At 59.1% G+C, this 17,944-nt stretch overlaps 1 protein-coding gene across 1 annotated transcript; it reads right to left on the bottom strand.

The window, feature by feature from the left end:
- Window positions 1-2,698: 2,698 nt before the first annotated feature.
- Window positions 2,699-17,718, bottom strand: LOC144949915 (lanC-like protein 3). Its single transcript, XM_078879901.1, has 7 exons — window positions 17,369-17,718; window positions 15,080-15,180; window positions 13,244-13,351; window positions 10,524-10,647; window positions 7,008-7,232; window positions 5,010-5,391; window positions 2,699-2,993 (listed from the first exon to the last, which is right to left on the bottom strand). The coding sequence occupies exons 1-7, from the start codon at window positions 17,691-17,693 to the stop codon at window positions 2,834-2,836; spliced, it is 1,425 nt and encodes a 474-aa protein (XP_078736027.1). The 5' UTR covers window positions 17,694-17,718; the 3' UTR covers window positions 2,699-2,833.
- Between the last annotated feature and the right edge of the window lie 226 nt (window positions 17,719-17,944).

The following is a 17,944-nucleotide window of genomic DNA, read 5'->3' as shown; positions in this document are numbered from 1 at the left end:
GCAAAATTTGCTTGGAGGCCCCTTTGATGTATGATTGTTTTCACCCACTAGCTAGCAGTGACTCTAGGGGGGCCCTCTGCTGGCCACGGGGCCCTTTGCAATTGCAAGGGTCGCTTTGTGGCTGGGCCGGCTCTGGAGCGGTGGACGTAACGGCGGCGGTGACGACGCACGGAGTGCATCGTCGACGAGAAAAACGCTGTCGACGAACGGATAAATAAATAACTAGTGCACGCGGGGAGTGGTACAGGCGCAGCGAAAGAGGGTTACAAACTGGTGGTGTGTGTGTGTGTCTAGGTGTGTCTAGGTGTGTGTGTGTGACTGTGTGTGTGTCTAGGTGTGTGTGTCTGTGTGTGCGTCTGTGTGTGTATGTGTGTCTGTGTGTGTGTCTGTGTGTGTGTGTCTGTGTGTGTGTGTGTCTGTGTGTGTCTGTGTGTGTGTCTGTGTGTCTGTGTGTCTGTGTGTGTGTCTGTGTCTAGGTGTCTAGGTGTGTGTGTCTGTGTGTCTAGGTGTGTGTGTCTGTGTGTCTAGGTGTGTGTGTGTGTCTGTGTGTGTGTCTGTGTGTCTAGGTGTGTGTGTGTGTCTGTCTGTGTGTCTGTGTGTGTCTGTGCGTGTGTCTGTGTGTGTGTGTAAGTATCTGTGTGTGTGTGTCTGTGTGTGTGTGTCTGTGTCCGTGTGTGTGTGGGTCTTTGTGTGTGTACGTTCAACTTCTTTCGCGCCGTACGTAGCCAACCGCGGCTAATCGGAGGTGCGGGCGGGGGGATAAGGACAACAAACTAAACACGACGACAACAACAACAACAAGCAGCAGCAGCAGCAGCGGTGGTTGTGAGGCTGTTTGTGCTGTCGGGGTGAGCGAGTGGCGTGGTGGTGGTGGTGGCGGCGGTGGTGGTGGTGGTGGTGAGGCTGTTTGGGCTGTCGGGGTGAGCGAGTGGCGTGGTGGTGGTGGTGGCGGTGGTGGCGGTGGTGGTGGTGGCGGTGGTGTCGGTGGTGGTGAGGCTGTTTGTGCTGTCGGGGTGAGCGAGTGGCGTGGTGGTGGTGGTGGTGGCGGTGGTGGCGGTGGTGGTGGTGGCGGTGGTGTCGGTGGTGGCGGTGGTGGCGGTGGTGAGGCTGTTTGTGCTGTCGGGGTGAGCGAGTGGCGTGGTGGTGGTGGTGGCGGTGGTGGCGGTGGCGGTGGTGGCGGTGGTGGCGGTGGTGGTGGTGGCGGTGGTGGCGGTGGTGGTGGTGGTGAGGCTGTTTGTGCTGTCGGGGTGAGCGAGTGGCGTGGTGGTGGTGGTGGTGGCGGTGGTGGCGGTGGTGGCGGTGGTGGTGGTGGTGGCGGTGGTGGCGGTGGTGGTGGTGAGGCTGTTTATGCTGTCGGGGCGAGCGAGTGGCGTGGTGGTGGTGGTGGTGGCGGTGGTGGCGGTGGTGGCGGTGGTGGCGGTGGTGGCGGTGGTGGTGGTGGTGAGGCTGTTTGTGCTGTCGGGGTGAGCGAGTGGCGTGGTGGTGGCGGTGGTGGCGGTGGTGGCGGTGGCGGCGGTGGCGGTGGTGGCGGTGGCGGTGGTGAGGCTGTTTGTGCTGTCGGGGTGAGCGAGTGGCGTGGTGGTGGTGGTGGCGGTGGTGGCGGTGGTGGCGGCGGTGGTGGGGCTTGAGCGTCACAACACGGGAGGCACGGCGGCCGTCGCGATGGTGGCGGTGGCAGTGGTGATGGCGGTGGTGGTGGCGGTGATGGTGGTGGCGGCGGCGGTGGTGAAGCGGTGGTGGTGGTGATAGGCACGGGCATCTACCTAACCGCGTGGTTGCGCCCCGTGGTTGTGCCTCGTGGTTGTGCCGTGTGGTTGTGCCCCGCGTGGTTGTGCCCCGTGGTTGTGCCCCGCGTGGTTGTGCCCCGTGGTTGTGCCCCGCGTGGTTGTGCCCCGTGTGGTTGTGTCCCGTGGTTGTGCCCCGTGGTTGTGCCGTGTGGTTGTGCCCCGCGTGGTTGTGCCCCGTGGTTGTGCCCCGCGTGGTTGTGCCCCGTGTGGTTGTGTCCCGTGGTTGTGCCCCGTGGTTGTGCCGTGTGGTTGTGCCCCGCGTGGTTGCGCCCCGTGGTTGTGCCCCGCGTGGTTGTGCCCCGTGTGGTTGTGTCCCGTGGTTGTGCCCCGTGGTTGTGCCGTGTGGTTGTGTCCCGTGGTTGTGCCCCGTGGTTCTCCCGCGTGGTTGTGCCGTGTGGTTGTGCCCCGTGTGGTTGTGCCCCGTGGTTGTGCCCCGTGGTTCTCCCGCGTGGTTCTCCCGCGTGGTTGTGCCGCGTGGTTGTGCCGCGTGGTTGTGCCCCGTGGTTGTGCCCCGTGGTTGTGCCCCATGGTTCTCCCGCGTGGTTGTGCCGCGTGGTTGTGCCGCGTGGTTGTGCCGTGTGGTTGTGCCGTGTGGTTGTGCCCCGTGTGGTTGTGCCCCGTGGTTGTGCCCCGTGGTTGTGCCGTGTGGTTGTGCCGTGTGGTTGTGCCGTGTGGTTGTGCCCCGTGTGGTTGTGCCCCGTGGTTGTGCGCGTGGTTCTCCCGCGTGGTTGTGCCGCGTGGTTGTTCCCCGTGTGGTTGTGCCCCGTGGTTGTGCCCCGTGGTTGTGCCCCGTGGTTCTCCCGCGTGGTTCTCCCGCGTGGTTGTGCCGCGTGGTTGTGCCGCGTGGTTGTGCCGCGTGGTTGTGCCGTGTGGTTGTGCCCCGTGTGGTTGTGCCCCGTGGTTGTGCCCCGTGGTTGTGCCGTGTGGTTGTGCCCCGTGTGGTTGTGCGCGTGGTTCTCCCGCGTGGTTCTCCCGCGTGGTTGTGCCGCGTGGTTGTTCCCCGTGGTTGTGCCCCGTGGTTGTGCCCCGTGGTTGTGCCGCCGTGCTCAGAGCAAGGCGTCGAACAGGGGGAAGTGTGCGCTGGCCGGGTTGAGCAGGTCGAGCAGGAAGCAGGCGGTGCCAGCCAGCCCCTCGTACAGGCTGTGCGGCGCGTCCGGGGTGCGCGCCCCCGACGCAAACTCCGGGGTCCACAGGAACTCCGCAAACCTGGGACACGGGGAGACACGGGGAGACACGGGGAGACACGGGGAGACACGGGGAGACGCGGGGAGACGCGGGGAGACGCGGGGAGACGCGGGGAGACGCGGGGAGACGCGGGGAGACGCGGGGAGACGCGGGGAGACGCGGGGAGACGCGGGGAGACGCGGGGAGACGCGGGGAGACGCGGGGAGACGCGGGGAGACGCGGGGAGACGCGGGGAGACGCGGGGAGACGCGGGGAGACGCGGGGAGACGCGGGGAGACGCGGGGAGACGCGGGGAGACGCGGGGAGAGAGGGAGACGCGGGGAGAGAGGGAGACACGGGGAGACACGGGGAGACGCGGGGAGAGAGGGAGACACGGGGAGACGCGGGGAGAGAGGGGGAGAAAGGGAGACACGGGGAGACGCGGGGAGACGCGGGGAGACGCGGGGAGAGAGGGAGACGCGGGGAGAGAGGGAGACACGGGAAGACACGGGGAGACACGGGGAGACGCGGGGAGAGAGGGAGACACGGGGAGACGCGGGGAGAGAGGGGGAGAAAGGGAGACACGGGGAGACGCGGGGAGACGCGGGGAGACGCGGGGAGAGAGGGAGACACGGGGAGACACGGGGAGACACGGGGAGACACGGGGAGACGCGGGGAGAGAGGGAGACACGGGGAGACGCGGGGAGAGAGGGGGAGAAAGGGAGACACGGGGAGACGCGGGGAGACGCGGGGAGACGCGGGGAGATGCGGGGAGAGAGGGGGAGAGAGGGAGACACGGGGAGACGCAGGGAGACACGGGGAGAGAGGGAGACACAGGGAGAGAGGGGGAGAGAGGGGGAGAGAGGGAGACGCGGGGAGACACGGGGAGACACGGGGAGACGCAGGGAGACACGGGGAGAGAGGGAGACACGGGGAGACGCAGGGAGACACGGGGAGAGAGGGAGACACGGGGAGACGCAGGGAGACACGGGGAGAGAGGGAGACACGGGGAGACGCGGGGAGACACGGGGAGAGAGGGAGACACGGGGAGACGCGGGGAGACACGGGGAGAGAGGGAGACACGGGGAGACGCGGGGAGACACGGGGAGAGAGGGAGACACGGGGAGACGCGGGGAGACACGGGGAGAGAGGGAGACACGGGGAGACGCAGGGAGACACGGGGAGAGAGGGAGACACGGGGAGACGCGGGGAGAGAGGGGGAGAGAGGGGGAGACGCGGGGAGAAGGAGTCAAGGGGGGACACGGGTGGATGGGGTGGTGTGTGTGTGGTGGTGTGTGCGGTGTGTGTGGTGTGTGTGGTGTGTGTGTGTGTGGGTGGTGTGTGTGTGTGTGTGGTGTGTGTGGTGTGTGTGTGGTGTGTGTGGTGTATGTGTGTGCGGTGTGTGTGTGGTGTGTGTGGTGTGTGTGGTGTGTGTGTGCTGTGTGTGTGAATGTGTGTGTGTGTGTGTCTGTGTGTGTGTGTGTCTGTGTGTGTGTGCTGTGTGTGTGCTGTGTGTATGCGGTGTGTGTGTGTGTGGTGTGTGTGTGGTGTGTGTGTGGTGTGTGTGTGTGTGGTGTGTGTGTGGTGTGTGTATGTGCTGTGTGTGTGTTGTTGTGCGACCTCTGTGCGCGGTAGAGGTGTCTCTGCTCCCCGGTGAGGCGGTGCAGCAGCAGGAAGAGGTAGGATGTGTGTGTGTGCGGTGTGTGTGTGGTGTGTGTGTGTGTGGTGTATGTGTGTGTGTGTGTGCTGTGTGGTGTGTGTGTGTGTGGTGTGTGTGCGGTGTGTGTGTGTGTGGTGTGTGTGTGGTGTGTGTGTGTGCGGTGTGTGTGTGGTGTGTGTGTGTGTATGTGTGTATTGTGTGCGGTGTGTGTGTTGTTGTGCAACCTCTGTGCGCGGTAGAGGTGTTTCTGCTCCCCGGTGAGGCGGTGCAGCAGCAGGAAGAGGTAGGGTGTGTGTGTGTGCTGTGTGTGTGTCTGTGTGTGTGTGCGGTGTGTGTGTGGTGTGTGTGTGTGTGGTGTATGTGTGTGTGTGTGTGCTGTGTGTGTGTTGTTGTGCAACCTCTGTGCGCGGTAGAGGTGCCTCTGCTCCCCGGTGAGGCGGTGCAGCAGCAGGAAGAGGTAGGGTGTGTGTGTGTGCTGTGTGTGTGTCTGTGTGTGTGTGCGGTGTGTGTGTGGTGTGTGTGTGTGTGGTGTATGTGTGTGTGTGTGTGCTGTGTGTGTGTTGTTGTGCAACCTCTGTGCGCGGTAGAGGTGCCTCTGCTCCCCGGTGAGGCGGTGCAGCAGCAGGAAGAGGTAGGCGTTGCCGGCCACGCCGTGGCACACGCCGGGACCCTTCTTGAGCAGCCCCTTGCGCCACACCAGCTCCCCCGCGCGCTCGCACGCACGCAGGAAGCGTGGCTCTCGCGAAGACGCAAACGCTCGCACAAACAGGTGGGCCACTCCTAGGGGGGGGGGGGCACGGGGGGGGGCACGGGGGGGGGGGCACGGGGGGGCACGGGGGGGGGGCACGGGGGGGGGCACGGGGGGGGGCACGGGGGGGGGGGTAGCGGTTGGCAGAAATCGGTAAAAATGTATCTTTCATCTTCTTGGTTCTTTCGGTAAAGGCATCACGTAGAAGGGAAGTAATAAAATAATTTTAAAAAAACACAATAAAATAATTCTCACATTTGATTAAGTTTTATTTTATTATTTTCATTAAACATAATAAAATATTTTATTATGTTTTATTTTTATTATTTTATTACTTCCCTTCTACGTGACTTTACCGAAAGAACCAAGAAGGCGAATCCCTGCTGCAGTCACGAAAGCTTTACATCGAAATGTATCTTTGTCAGGGCGAGCGTGGTGTCACACTCAGATGCCGTGACGCAAGATGGCAGCTTGGTCACGTGGCTCAGCTAGGCCACGTGGCTCAGCTAGGCCACGTGGCTCAGCTAGGTCACATGGCTCAGCTCGGTCACGTGGCTCAGCTCGGTCACGTGGCTCAGCTAGGCCACGTGGCTCAGCTTGGTCACGTGGCCCAGCTAGGTCACGTGGCTCAGCTCGGTCACGTGGCTCAGCTAGGTCACGTGGCTCAGCTAGGTCACGTGGCTCAGCTTGGTCACGTGGCCCAGCTAGGTCACGTGGCTCAGCTAGGTCACGTGGCTCAGCTAGGCCACGTGGCTCAGCTAGGTCACGTGGCCCAGCTAGGTCACGTGGCTCAGCTAGGCCACGTGGCTCAGCTAGGTCACGTGGCTCAGCTAGGTCACGTGGCTCAGCTAGGTCACGTGGCTCAGCTAGGTCACGTGGCTGAGCTTGGTCACGTGGCTCAGCTAGGTCACGTGGCTCAGCTAGGTCACGTGGCTCAGCTAGGTCACGTGGCTCAGCTAGGTCACGTGGCTGAGCTAGGTCACGTGGCTGAGCTAGGCCACGTGGCTCAGCTAGGTCACGTGGCTCAGCTAGGTCACGTGGCTGAGCTAGGCCACGTGGCTCAGCTAGGTCACGTGGCTCAGCTAGGTCACGTGGCTCAGCGTCGTCGTCGTCGCCGTCGCCGCGTGGGCGACGGGTTTAAATGTGGGAGCGGAAACCGGAGGACCCGGAGACAAACCCCCGTGGAACACGGTGAGAGAGACGCACACTCCAATATGCAGCAGCAGCCGCAGCCGCAGCAGCAGCAGCAGGCGTCGTCAGGGTCGGAGGGAGGGAGGGAGTGAGTGGTAGAGCGAGTTGGTGAATGAGCGAGCGAGCGAGTGGTAGAGTAAGTGAGTGGTAGAGTGAGTGAGAGAGTGAGTGAGCGAGCGAGTGAGTGAGTGACTGAGTGAGTGAGCGAGTGAGCGAGCGAGTGAGTGAGTGACTGAGTGAGTGAGCGAGCGAGCGAGTGAGCGAGCGACTGAGCGAGTGAGCGAGCGAGCGAGTGAGCGAGCGAGCGAGTGAGCGAGCGAGTGAGTGAGCGAGCGAGCGACTGAGCGAGCGAGCGAGTGAGCGAGCGAGCGAGTGGCTCAGCGAGTGAGTGAGCGAGCGAGTGACCGACCGACCGACCGAGCGACCGACCGACCGACCGACCGACCGAGCGCCGTACCAGGCGCCCCGTGGCACCAGTGCACCAGTTCCTCGGCGTCCACCCGCGGCCGCCCCTCCCCCATGGCGGGGGCCCAGTTGTCGGCCCCGGGGGCGGCCCCCTCGGGCCCCTGCAGCTGCAGCAGGAAGTCTACGGCGCCCCAGACGAGCGCTGCCTGCCGCCCGTCCAGCACCTCCACGTGGCACAGCAGCGCCAGCAGCACCGCGCACAGCCCGTGGGCCGCCCCTGCACCACAGACAGAGGCCCCCGCGTAGCCTGTGACGGACTGTCGGGGCAAGTGCTGTGTGGTAGAGTGAGTGAGTGTGTGAGTGAGTGAGTGGGTGAGTGAGTGAGTGAGTGAGTGAGTGAGTGGGTGAGTGAGTGGGTGAGTGAGTGAGTGGGTGAGTGAGTGAGTGGGTGAGTGAGTGAGTGAATGGTAGAGTGAGTGAGTGGGTGGGTGAGTGAGTGAATGGTAGAGTGAGTGAGTGAGTGGGTGACTGAGTGAGTGTGTGAGTGAGTGTGTGAGTGAGTGTGTGTGTGAGGCATGTGTGTGTGTGAGGCGTGTGTGTGTGAAGGTGAGTGGGTGAGTGAGTGGGCCGCCCCTGCACCACAGACAGAGGTCCCCCGTGTAGCCTGTGACGGACTGTCGGGGCAAGTGCTGTGTGGTAGAGTGAGTGAGTGTGTTAGTGAGTGACTGAGTGAGTGTGTGAGTGAGTGGGTGACTGAGTGAGTGTGTGAGTGTGTGTGAGGCGTGTTTGTGTGTGAGGCGTGTGTGTGTGAAGGTGAGTGGGTGAGTGAGTGGGTGACTGAGTGAGTGTGTGAGTGAGTGTGTGTGTGAGGCGTGTGTGTGTGTGAGGCGTGTGTGTGAGGCGTGTGTGAAGGTGAGTGGGTGAGTGAGTGGGCCGCCCCTGCACCACAGACAGAGTTCCCCCGCGTAGCCTCCGATGCAGCGGTCGGGAACCTGTGGCTCGCGAGCCACATGTGGCTCTTCCGGTGACGGCATATGGCTCCCAGACAATTTTTGAGTTGAAAAACAAAAATACACAAAATCAGTTTGGAACTGATTTTAAAATACTTGTGATGTTGCTTAATGGTACCGTGTCGTTTTAAAGTAAACAGAAATTAGTTTTTGAAGAGAAATGTCACGGGTCACGGGGCCTCGATGCCCACGTTACGAACCAGACGACAAGGCCATCAGCAAAACCATGCAGCACCAGAAGTCGCATTAAAAGTAAGACATTTTTAATTTATTATACGTTAAAAATACTACATGGCTCTCAATGCAATATATTTAGAATTATTTGGCTTTTATGGCTCTCCCAGTCGAAAAGGTCCCGACCACTGCTCTAATGGGCTGTCGGGGCAAGTGCTGTTAGCGAGTTGAGGGGGGGGAGCGGTGGTGCAGTGGCAGAGGTCGCAAACGGGTTTTGATTCCTTACCACCCCTACCCGTACCATACCCTACCTGTACCCTACCCATACCCGTACTCGTACCGTACTCGTACCCTACCCGTACCCTACCCGTACCCCTACCCTACCCGTACACTACCCGTACCCGTACACTACCCATACCCGTACCCTACCCGTACCCTACCCGTACCCGGCCGTACTCGGCCGTACCCGTACCCTACCTGTACCCGGCCGTACTCGTACCCTACCCGTACCCGGCCGAGTACGGGTAGGGTACGAGTGAGTGAGTGAGTGACTGAGTGAGTGAGTGACTGAGTGAGTGAGTGAGCGAGTGACTGAGTGAGTGACTGAGTGAGTAACTGAGTGAGTGAGTGACTGAGTGAGTGAGTGAGCGAGCGAGTGACTGAGTGAGTGAGTGAGTTGCCTACCCAGGTACTCTGTGCCGTAGTAGGCGTACATGAGGGGGCTGGCGCTGTGCGTGGAGTGAGCGAGCGAGTGACTGAGTGAGTGACTGAGTGAGTGACTGAGTGACTGACTGAGTGAGTGAGCGAGCGAGTGACTGAGTGAGTGAGTGAGTGACTGAGTGAGTGAGTGAGCGAGTGACTGAGTGAGTGACTGAGTGAGTAACTGAGTGAGTGAGTGACTGAGTGAGTGAGTGAGCGAGCGAGTGACTGAGTGAGTGAGTGAGTTGCCTACCCAGGTACTCTGTGCCGTAGTAGGCGTACATGAGGGGGCTGGCGCTGTGCGTGGAGTGAGCGAGCGAGTGACTGAGTGAGTGACTGAGTGAGTGACTGAGTGACTGACTGAGTGAGTGAGCGAGCGAGTGACTGAGTGAGTGAGTGAGTGAGTGACTGAGTGAGTGAGTGAGTGACTGAGTGAGTGAGTGAGCGAGTGACTGAGTGAGTGACTGAGTGAGTAACTGAGTGAGTGAGTGACTGAGTGAGTGAGTGAGCGAGCGAGTGACTGACTGAGTGAGTGAGTTGCCTACCCAGGTACTCTGTGCCGTAGTAGGCGTACATGAGGGGGCTGGCGCTGTGCGTGGAGCGAGCGAGCGAGTGACTGAGTGAGTGACTGAGTGAGTGACTGAGTGACTGACTGAGTGAGTGAGCGAGCGAGTGACTGAGTGAGTGAGTGAGTGACTGAGTGAGTGAGTGAGTGACTGAGTGAGTGAGTGAGCGAGTGACTGAGTGAGTGACTGAGTGAGTAACTGAGTGAGTGAGTGACTGAGTGAGTGAGTGAGCGAGCGAGTGACTGACTGAGTGAGTGAGTTGCCTACCCAGGTACTCTGTGCCGTAGTAGGCGTACATGAGGGGGCTGGCGCTGTGCGTGGAGTGAGCGAGCGAGTGACTGAGTGAGTGACTGAGTGAGTGACTGAGTGACTGACTGAGTGAGTGAGCGAGCGAGTGACTGAGTGAGTGAGTGAGTGACTGAGTGAGTGAGTGAGCGAGTGACTGAGTGAGTGACTGAGTGAGTAACTGAGTGAGTGAGTGACTGAGTGAGTGAGTGAGCGAGCGAGTGACTGAGTGAGTGAGTGAGTTGCCTACCCAGGTACTCTGTGCCGTAGTAGGCGTACATGAGGGGGCTGGCGCTGTGCGTGGAGTGAGCGAGCGAGTGACTGAGTGAGTGACTGAGTGAGTGACTGAGTGACTGACTGAGTGAGTGAGCGAGCGAGTGACTGAGTGAGTGAGTGAGTGAGTGACTGAGTGAGTGAGTGAGTGACTGAGTGAGTGAGTGAGCGAGTGACTGAGTGAGTGACTGAGTGAGTAACTGAGTGAGTGAGTGACTGAGTGAGTGAGTGAGCGAGCGAGTGACTGACTGAGTGAGTGAGTTGCCTACCCAGGTACTCTGTGCCGTAGTAGGCGTACATGAGGGGGCTGGCGCTGTGCGTGGAGCGAGCGAGCGAGTGACTGAGTGAGTGACTGAGTGAGTGACTGAGTGACTGACTGAGTGAGTGAGCGAGCGAGTGACTGAGTGAGTGAGTGAGTGAGTGACTGAGTGAGTGAGTGAGTGACTGAGTGAGTGAGTGAGCGAGTGACTGAGTGAGTGACTGAGTGAGTAACTGAGTGAGTGAGTGACTGAGTGAGTGAGTGAGCGAGCGAGTGACTGACTGAGTGAGTGAGTTGCCTACCCAGGTACTCTGTGCCGTAGTAGGCGTACATGAGGGGGCTGGCGCTGTGCGTGGAGCGAGCGTACTCCTCCCCCGACGTCACCATCACGCTGCACAGGCACGCTATCTGATCGCGGGTCAGCACCTGCGCAGCCGGAGACACGGGGAGACACGGGGTGAGACACGGGGTGACGCACGGAGAGAGACATGGGGTGACGCATGGAGAGAGACACGAAGACACGCGGGGAGAGACACGGGGAGACACACGGAGAGACACGGGGAGACGCACGGAGAGAGACACGGGGAGACACACGGAGAGACACGGGGAGACACACGGGGAGACACGGAGAGACACGGGAAGAGACACGGGGTGAGACACGCGGGGAGACACACGGAGAGACACGGGGAGACACACGGGGAGACACACGGAGACACGCGGAGAGAGACATGGGGTGAGACACCGAGAGAGACACGTAGAGACACGCGGGGAGACACGCGGGGAGAGACACGGGGTGAGACACGGAGAGACACGGAGAGACACGGAGACACATGGGGTGAGACACCGAGAGAGACACGTAGAGACACGCGGGGAGACACGCGGGGAGAGACACGGGGTGAGACACGGAGAGACACGGAGAGACACGGAGACACATGGGGTGAGACACCGAGAGAGACACGTAGAGACACACGGAGTGAGACACGGGGAGACACGGGGAGACACGGGGTGACGCACGGAGAGACACGGGGAGACACACGGAGAGAGACACAGAGACACGCGGGGAGAGACACGGGGAGACACACGGGGTGACGCACGGAGAGAGACACACGGGGAGAGACACGGAGAGACACACGGGGAGACACACGGAGAGACACGGGGAGACACACGAGGAGACACGGGGAGACACACGGGGAGACACGGGGTGAGACTCGGAGAGACACGGGGTGACGCATGGAGAGAAACACGGAGAGACACGGGGAGAGACACACGGAGAGATATGTGTGTGTGTATAAGTATGTGTGTGTGTGTGTGTGCAAGTCTGTGTGTGTGTATAGGTATGTGTGTTTGTGTAAGTCTGTGTGTGTGTGTGTAAGTCTGTGTGTGTCAATCTGTGTGTGTGTGTCAGTCTGTGTGTGTGTGTAAGTCTGTGTGTGTCAATCTGTGTGTGTGTGTCAGTCTGTGTGTGTGTGTGTGTGTAAGTCTCTGCGCGTGTGTGTGTGTAAGTATCTGTGTGTGTGTGTCTGTGTGAGCCTGTGTGTGTGTAAGTCTCTGCGCGCGTGTGTGTGTGTAGGTGTGTGTGTGTGTAAGTATCTGTGTGTGTGTAAGTATCTGTGTGTGTGTGTAAGTCTCTGTGTGTGTGTGTAGGTGTGTGTGTGTGTTCGTACTGGGACCCCCAGCTCTCTGTGTGTGTAAGTATGTGTGTGTGTGTGTCAGTCTGTGTGTGTGTCAGTCTGTGTGTGTAAGCCTGTATGTGTGTGTGTAGGTATCTGTGTGTGTGTGTAAGTCTATGTGTGTGTGTAAGTCTCTGCGCGTGTGTGTGTGTCAGTATCTGCGTGTGTGTGTGTGTAGGTGTGTGTGTGTGTGCGTACTGGGACCCCCAGCTCTCTGTGTGTGTAAGTCTCTGCGCGTGTGTGTGTGTAAGTATTTGTGTGTGTGTAAGTATCTGTGTGTGTGTGTGTAAGTATCTGTGTGTGTGTGTGTAAGTATCTGTGTGTGTGTAAGTATCTGTGTGTGTGTGTGTAAGTATCTGTGTGTGTGTGTGTAAGTATCTGTGTGTGTGTGTGTAAGTATTTGTGTGTGTGTAAGTATCTGTGTGTGTGTGTGTAAGTATCTGTGTGTGTGTGTGTAAGTATCTGTGTGTGTGTAAGTATCTGTGTGTGTGTGTGTAAGTATCTGTGTGTGTGTGTGTAAGTATCTGTGTGTGTGTAAGTATCTGTGTGTGTGTGTGTAAGTATCTGTGTGTGTGTGTGTAAGTATCTGTGTGTGTGTGTGTAAGTATTTGTGTGTGTGTAAGTATCTGTGTGTGTGTGTGTAAGTATCTGTGTGTGTGTGTGTAAGTATCTGTGTGTGTGTAAGTATCTGTGTGTGTGTGTGTAAGTATCTGTGTGTGTGTGTGTAAGTATCTGTGTGTGTGTAAGTATCTGTGTGTGTGTGTGTAAGTATTTGTGTGTGTGTAAGTATCTGTGTGTGTGTGTGTAAGTATCTGTGTGTGTGTGTGTAAGTATCTGTGTGTGTGTAAGTATCTGTGTGTGTGTAAGTATCTGTGTGTGTGTGTGTGTAAGTATCTGTGTGTGTGTGTGTGTAAGTCTGTATGTGTGTGTGTGTAAGTCTCTGCGCATGTGTGTGTAAGTATCTGTGTGTGTGTCAGTGTGTGTGTGTGTGTCAGTGTGTGTGTAAGTCTCTGCGTGTGTGTGTGTAGGTGTGTGTGTGCCTGTGTGTGTGTGTAAGTCTCTGCGTGTGTGTGTCAGTGTGTGTGTGTGTCAGTGTGTGTGTGTCAGTGTGTGTGTAAGTCTCTGCGTGTGTGTGTGTAGGTGTGTGTGTGTCTGTGTGTGTGTGTGTAAGTCTCTGCGTGTGTGTGTGTGTGTCAGTGTGTGTGTGTGTCAGTGTGTGTGTGTGTGTCAGTGTGTGTGTAAGTCTCTGCGTGTGTGTGTGTAGGTGTGTGTGTGTCTGTGTGTGTGTGTAAGTCTCTGCGTGTGTGTGTGTGTGTCAGTGTGTGTGTGTGTCAGTGTGTGTGTGTGCGTACTGGGACCCCCAGCTCTCTGGAGAGGTAATCGGCTCCGTGCAGGAACCCGGCGCGCCCCACAAACAGCTCGTCGGAGCCACACGGCAGGAAGCGCGGCTGCACACACACCTGCACACACAAAGACAAAGGTCCCCCGTGTAGCCTGTAGCAGCCTGTAGGGGCAAGTGCTGTCAGTAGCGAGTAGCAGCAGCGATGAAGGCTACCGACACTGTGGCACACGAGTGGGTGGGTGGCCAGCACCACGCCCGGCCGCCTTTGTCAGCACCACTCACTCAACTCACACACACACACACTCGCACGCTCACTTCGCTCACTCACACACTCACTCGCTCACACACTCACACATACACTCACTCACTCACACACTCACACATACACACACTCACTCACACACTCACTCACACACTCACTCACACACTCACACACTCACTCACACACTCACTCACACACTCACTCACACACTCACTCACACACTCACTCACACACTCACTCACCCACCCACCCACTCACTCACCCACCCACTCACCCACCCACTCACCCACTCACTCACCCACTCACTCACCCACTCACTCACCCACCCACCCACCCACCCACTCACCCACCCACTCACCCACCCACCCACTCACCCACTCCCACCCACCCACCCACTCACCCACCCACCCACCCACCCACTCACCCACCCACCCACCCACTCACCCACCCACCCACCCACTCACCCACCCACCCACCCACTCACCCACCCACCCACCCACTCACTCACTTACCCACCCACCCACCCACTCACCCACCCACTCACCCACCCACTCACCCACTCACCCACTCACTCACCCACTCACTCACCCACTCACCCACTCACTCACCCACCCACCCACCCATCCACTCACCCACCCACTCACTCACTCACTCACCCACCCACTCACCCACTCACTCACCCACCCACCCACTCACCCACTCACTCACCCACCCACTCACCCACTCACCCACCCACTCACTCACTCACTCACCCACCCACCCACCCACCCACCCACCCACCCACCCACTCACCCACCCACCCACTCACCCACCCACCCACTCACCCACCCACCCACCCACCCACTCACCCACCCACCCACCCACCCACCCACCCACTCACCCACCCACTCACCCACCCACTCACCCACCCACCCACCGACTCACCCACCCACCCACCGACTCACCCACCCACCCACCCACTCACCCACCCACCCACCCACTCACCCACCCACCCACCCACCCACCCACTCACCCACCCACCCACCCACTCACCCACCCACCCACCCACCCACCCACTCACCCACCCACCCACCCACCCACTCACTCACTCACCCACCCACTCACTCACCCACACACCCACCCACTCACTCACTCACCCACTCACTCACCCACTCACCCACCCACTCACCCACCCACTCACCCACCCACCCACCCACTCAACCACCCACCCACCCATTCACCCACCCACCCACCCACTCACCAACCCACCCACCCACTCACCCACCCACCCACTCACCCACTCACACACCCACCCACTCACCCACCCACCCACTCACCCACCCACCCACTCACCCACCCACCCACCCACTCACCCACTCACACACCCACCCACTCACCCACCCACCCACTCACCCACCCACCCACTCACCCACCCACCCACCCACTCACCCACCCACTCACCCACCCACTCACTCACTCACTCACCCACTCACCCACTCACCCACTCACCCACTCACCCACCCACTCACCCACCCACTCACTCACCCACCCACCCACTCACCCACTCACCCACTCACCCACCCACCCACTCACTCACTTACTCACCTCGTAAAGAGCGGCGTATTGCGACGCAAACTCCAGCGCACGCTCCCTCTGCCCCATGCGCAGGCTCACCATGGCCAGCACCACGTACACGCCAGCTCCACCTGCAACACACGCGCACAGAGACAAAGGTCCCCCGTGTAGCCTGTAGCAGACTGGAGGGGCAAGTGCTGTTAGCGAGTAGCACACAAAGAAAAAGATCCCCCGTGCAGCCTGTGGCAGACTGAAGGGGCAAGTGCTGTTAGCGAGTAGCACACAAAGACAAAGACCCCCCGTGTAGCCTCTAACAGCCTGTAGGGGCAAGTGCTGTCAGTAGCGAGTAGCAGCGCCTATGAACACACAAAGACAAAGATCCCCCGTGTAGCCTGTAGCAGACTGGAGGGGCAAGGGCTGTTAGCGAGTAGCAGCAGCGCCTATGAAGGCTACCGGCACTGTGGCACACACAGAGGGGGTGGGTGGCCAGCACCACGCCCGGCCGCCTTTGTCTCCCCCAGTGGCGATGTTCACTACACACCGCACCGGGCACTCATTTGAGGCCGAGTCTACTTAGGGGAGGCCCAGGACCGGTTCAAATAATCGTCACTGGTGTTGCCCTTCACCAGGAGTCTTTGTGAGTATCTCTATGGGTCTGGATGTCTGTGGGTCTCTGTGTGTGTACATTGAACACAGAGACCCACAGACTCACACAGAGACCCACAGACCCACATAGAGACCCACAGACTCAAGTAGACCCACAGACTCAAACAGAGACCCACAGACTCACACAGAGACCCACAGACTCACGTAGAGACACACAGACTCACACAGAGACCCACAGACTCAAGTAGACCCACAGACTCAAACAGAGACCCACAGACTCACACAGAGACCTACAGACTCACACAGAGACCCACAGACTCACACAGAGACCCACAGACTCACGTAGAGACACACAGACTCACACAGAGACCCACAGACTCAAGTAGACCCACAGACTCAAACAGAGACCCACAGACTCACACAGAGACCTACAGACTCACACAGAGACCCACAGACTCACACAGAGACCCACAGACTCATGTAGAGACCCACATACTCACGTAGAGACCCACAGACTCACACAGAGACCCACAGACTCACGTAGAGACCCACAGACTCACGTAGAGACCCACAGACTCACGTAGAGACCCACAGACTCACACAGAGACCCACAGACTCACACAGAGACCCACAGACTCACACAGAGACCCACAGACTCACACAGAGACCCACAGACTCACACAGAGACCCACAGACTCACACAGAGACCCACAGACTCACGTAGAGACACACAGACTCACACAGAGACCCACAGACTCACACAGAGACCCACAGACTCACACAGAGACCCACAGACTCACGTAGAGACACACAGACTCACACAGACACCCACATACTCAAGTAGACCCACAGACTCAAACAGAGACCCACAGACTCACACAGAGACCTACAGACTTACACAGAGACCCACAGACTCACACAGAGACCCACAGACTCACGTAGAGACACACAGACTCACACAGAGACCCACAGACTCAAGTAGACCCACAGACACACAGAGAGACAGAGAGACACACAGAGACACACACAGACAGAGACACAGAGAGACACAGACAGAGACACAGTGAGACACAGAGACACACAGAGACACAGACAGAGAGACACACAGACACACAGAGAGACAGAGAGACACACAGAGACACAGTGAGACACAGAGACACAGAGAGACACACAGAGACACACAGAGACACAGAGACACAGACACACAGACACACAGAGACAGAAACACAGAGACAGACAGAGACACAGAGATAGAGACACCGTGACACAGAGACAGACAGAGACACAGTGAGACACAGACACACAGAGACACAGAGACACACACAGAGAGACACACAGTGACACAGAGACACAGAGAGACACACAGAGACACAGAGAGACACAAAGACAGACACAGAGAGACAGAGAGACACAAAGACAGAGACACAGAGAGACACAAAGACAGAGACACACACAGAGACACAGAGAGACACAGATACACAGAGACACACACAGAGAGACAGAGAGACACAGAGACACAAAGAGACACACAGAGAGAGACACACAGAGACACAGAGATACACAGAGACACACAGAGACACAGACAGAGACACACAGACAGAGACACACAGAGACACACAGAGACACAGAGACACACAGAGAGACACAGAGAGACACAAAGAGACACACAGAGAGACACAGAGAGACGTGAGACGATAGAGTGTTAGTCGAGACCCAGCAGGAAGGAGGCCCGGCTCTCGGGGTCCCGCTCGACTCCGCGCAGCCCGGCCTCGCCTAGCCGCCACGCCGTCTCCAGGTAGCTCACGTCCCGCGGAGCCTCCAGGCCAGCGTCTAGGGCCCGAACCAGCATGTAGGCCGCACCCGCTGGCCCCACGTAGACACCGCCGCCGCTGCCGCGGCCTCCGGCGCCGCTCGTGTGGGACACGACCCTGTCCACCAGCTCGGCCACGACGGGGAGCAGCGCCTCCCTCGTGCAGCTCGGCACCAGGGACCCGCTGTAGTCGGGGTACGGATTCTGGAAGCGACGCGTCGACGCCATCTTGGTAGAGGGGATGGGTTCACACACACACATACCCCACCCACCCACACACCCCCCACCTACACACACACACCCACACACATACCCCCCACCTACAACAACAACAACCGCCATTCGCCACTAAGTGGCGGTGACGTCACCACGACGCTTGTGCCAGGCCATGTGCACCTTGAGGCCACGTGAAGTGTCGAACGCCCGCTGGCAGGAGGTCACGGGGCAGACCCAGGTGCCACGGGTCGACTGACCGAGAT

This window comes from Lampetra fluviatilis, chromosome 55, assembly GCF_964198595.1.
Source record: "Lampetra fluviatilis chromosome 55, kcLamFluv1.1, whole genome shotgun sequence".
Classification (NCBI taxonomy): Eukaryota; Metazoa; Chordata; class Hyperoartia; order Petromyzontiformes; family Petromyzontidae; genus Lampetra; species Lampetra fluviatilis.
Note: the sequence above shows the minus strand (reverse complement) of the source record. Positions and strands in the feature narration are given on the sequence as shown.

Coding starts and splice junctions, on each gene's coding strand:
- LOC144949915 (XM_078879901.1), bottom strand. CDS start 17,693: ATGGCGTCGACGCGTCGCTTCCAGAATCCGTACCCCGACTACAGCGGG. Junction 15,181..17,368: donor CCGGGCCTCCTTCCTGCTGG/GTCTCGACTAAC, acceptor CGTGTGTTGCAG/GTGGAGCTGGCGTGTACGTG. Junction 7,233..10,523: donor CTACGGCACAGAGTACCTGG/GTAGGCAACTCA, acceptor TCTGTGGTGCAG/GGGCGGCCCACGGGCTGTGC.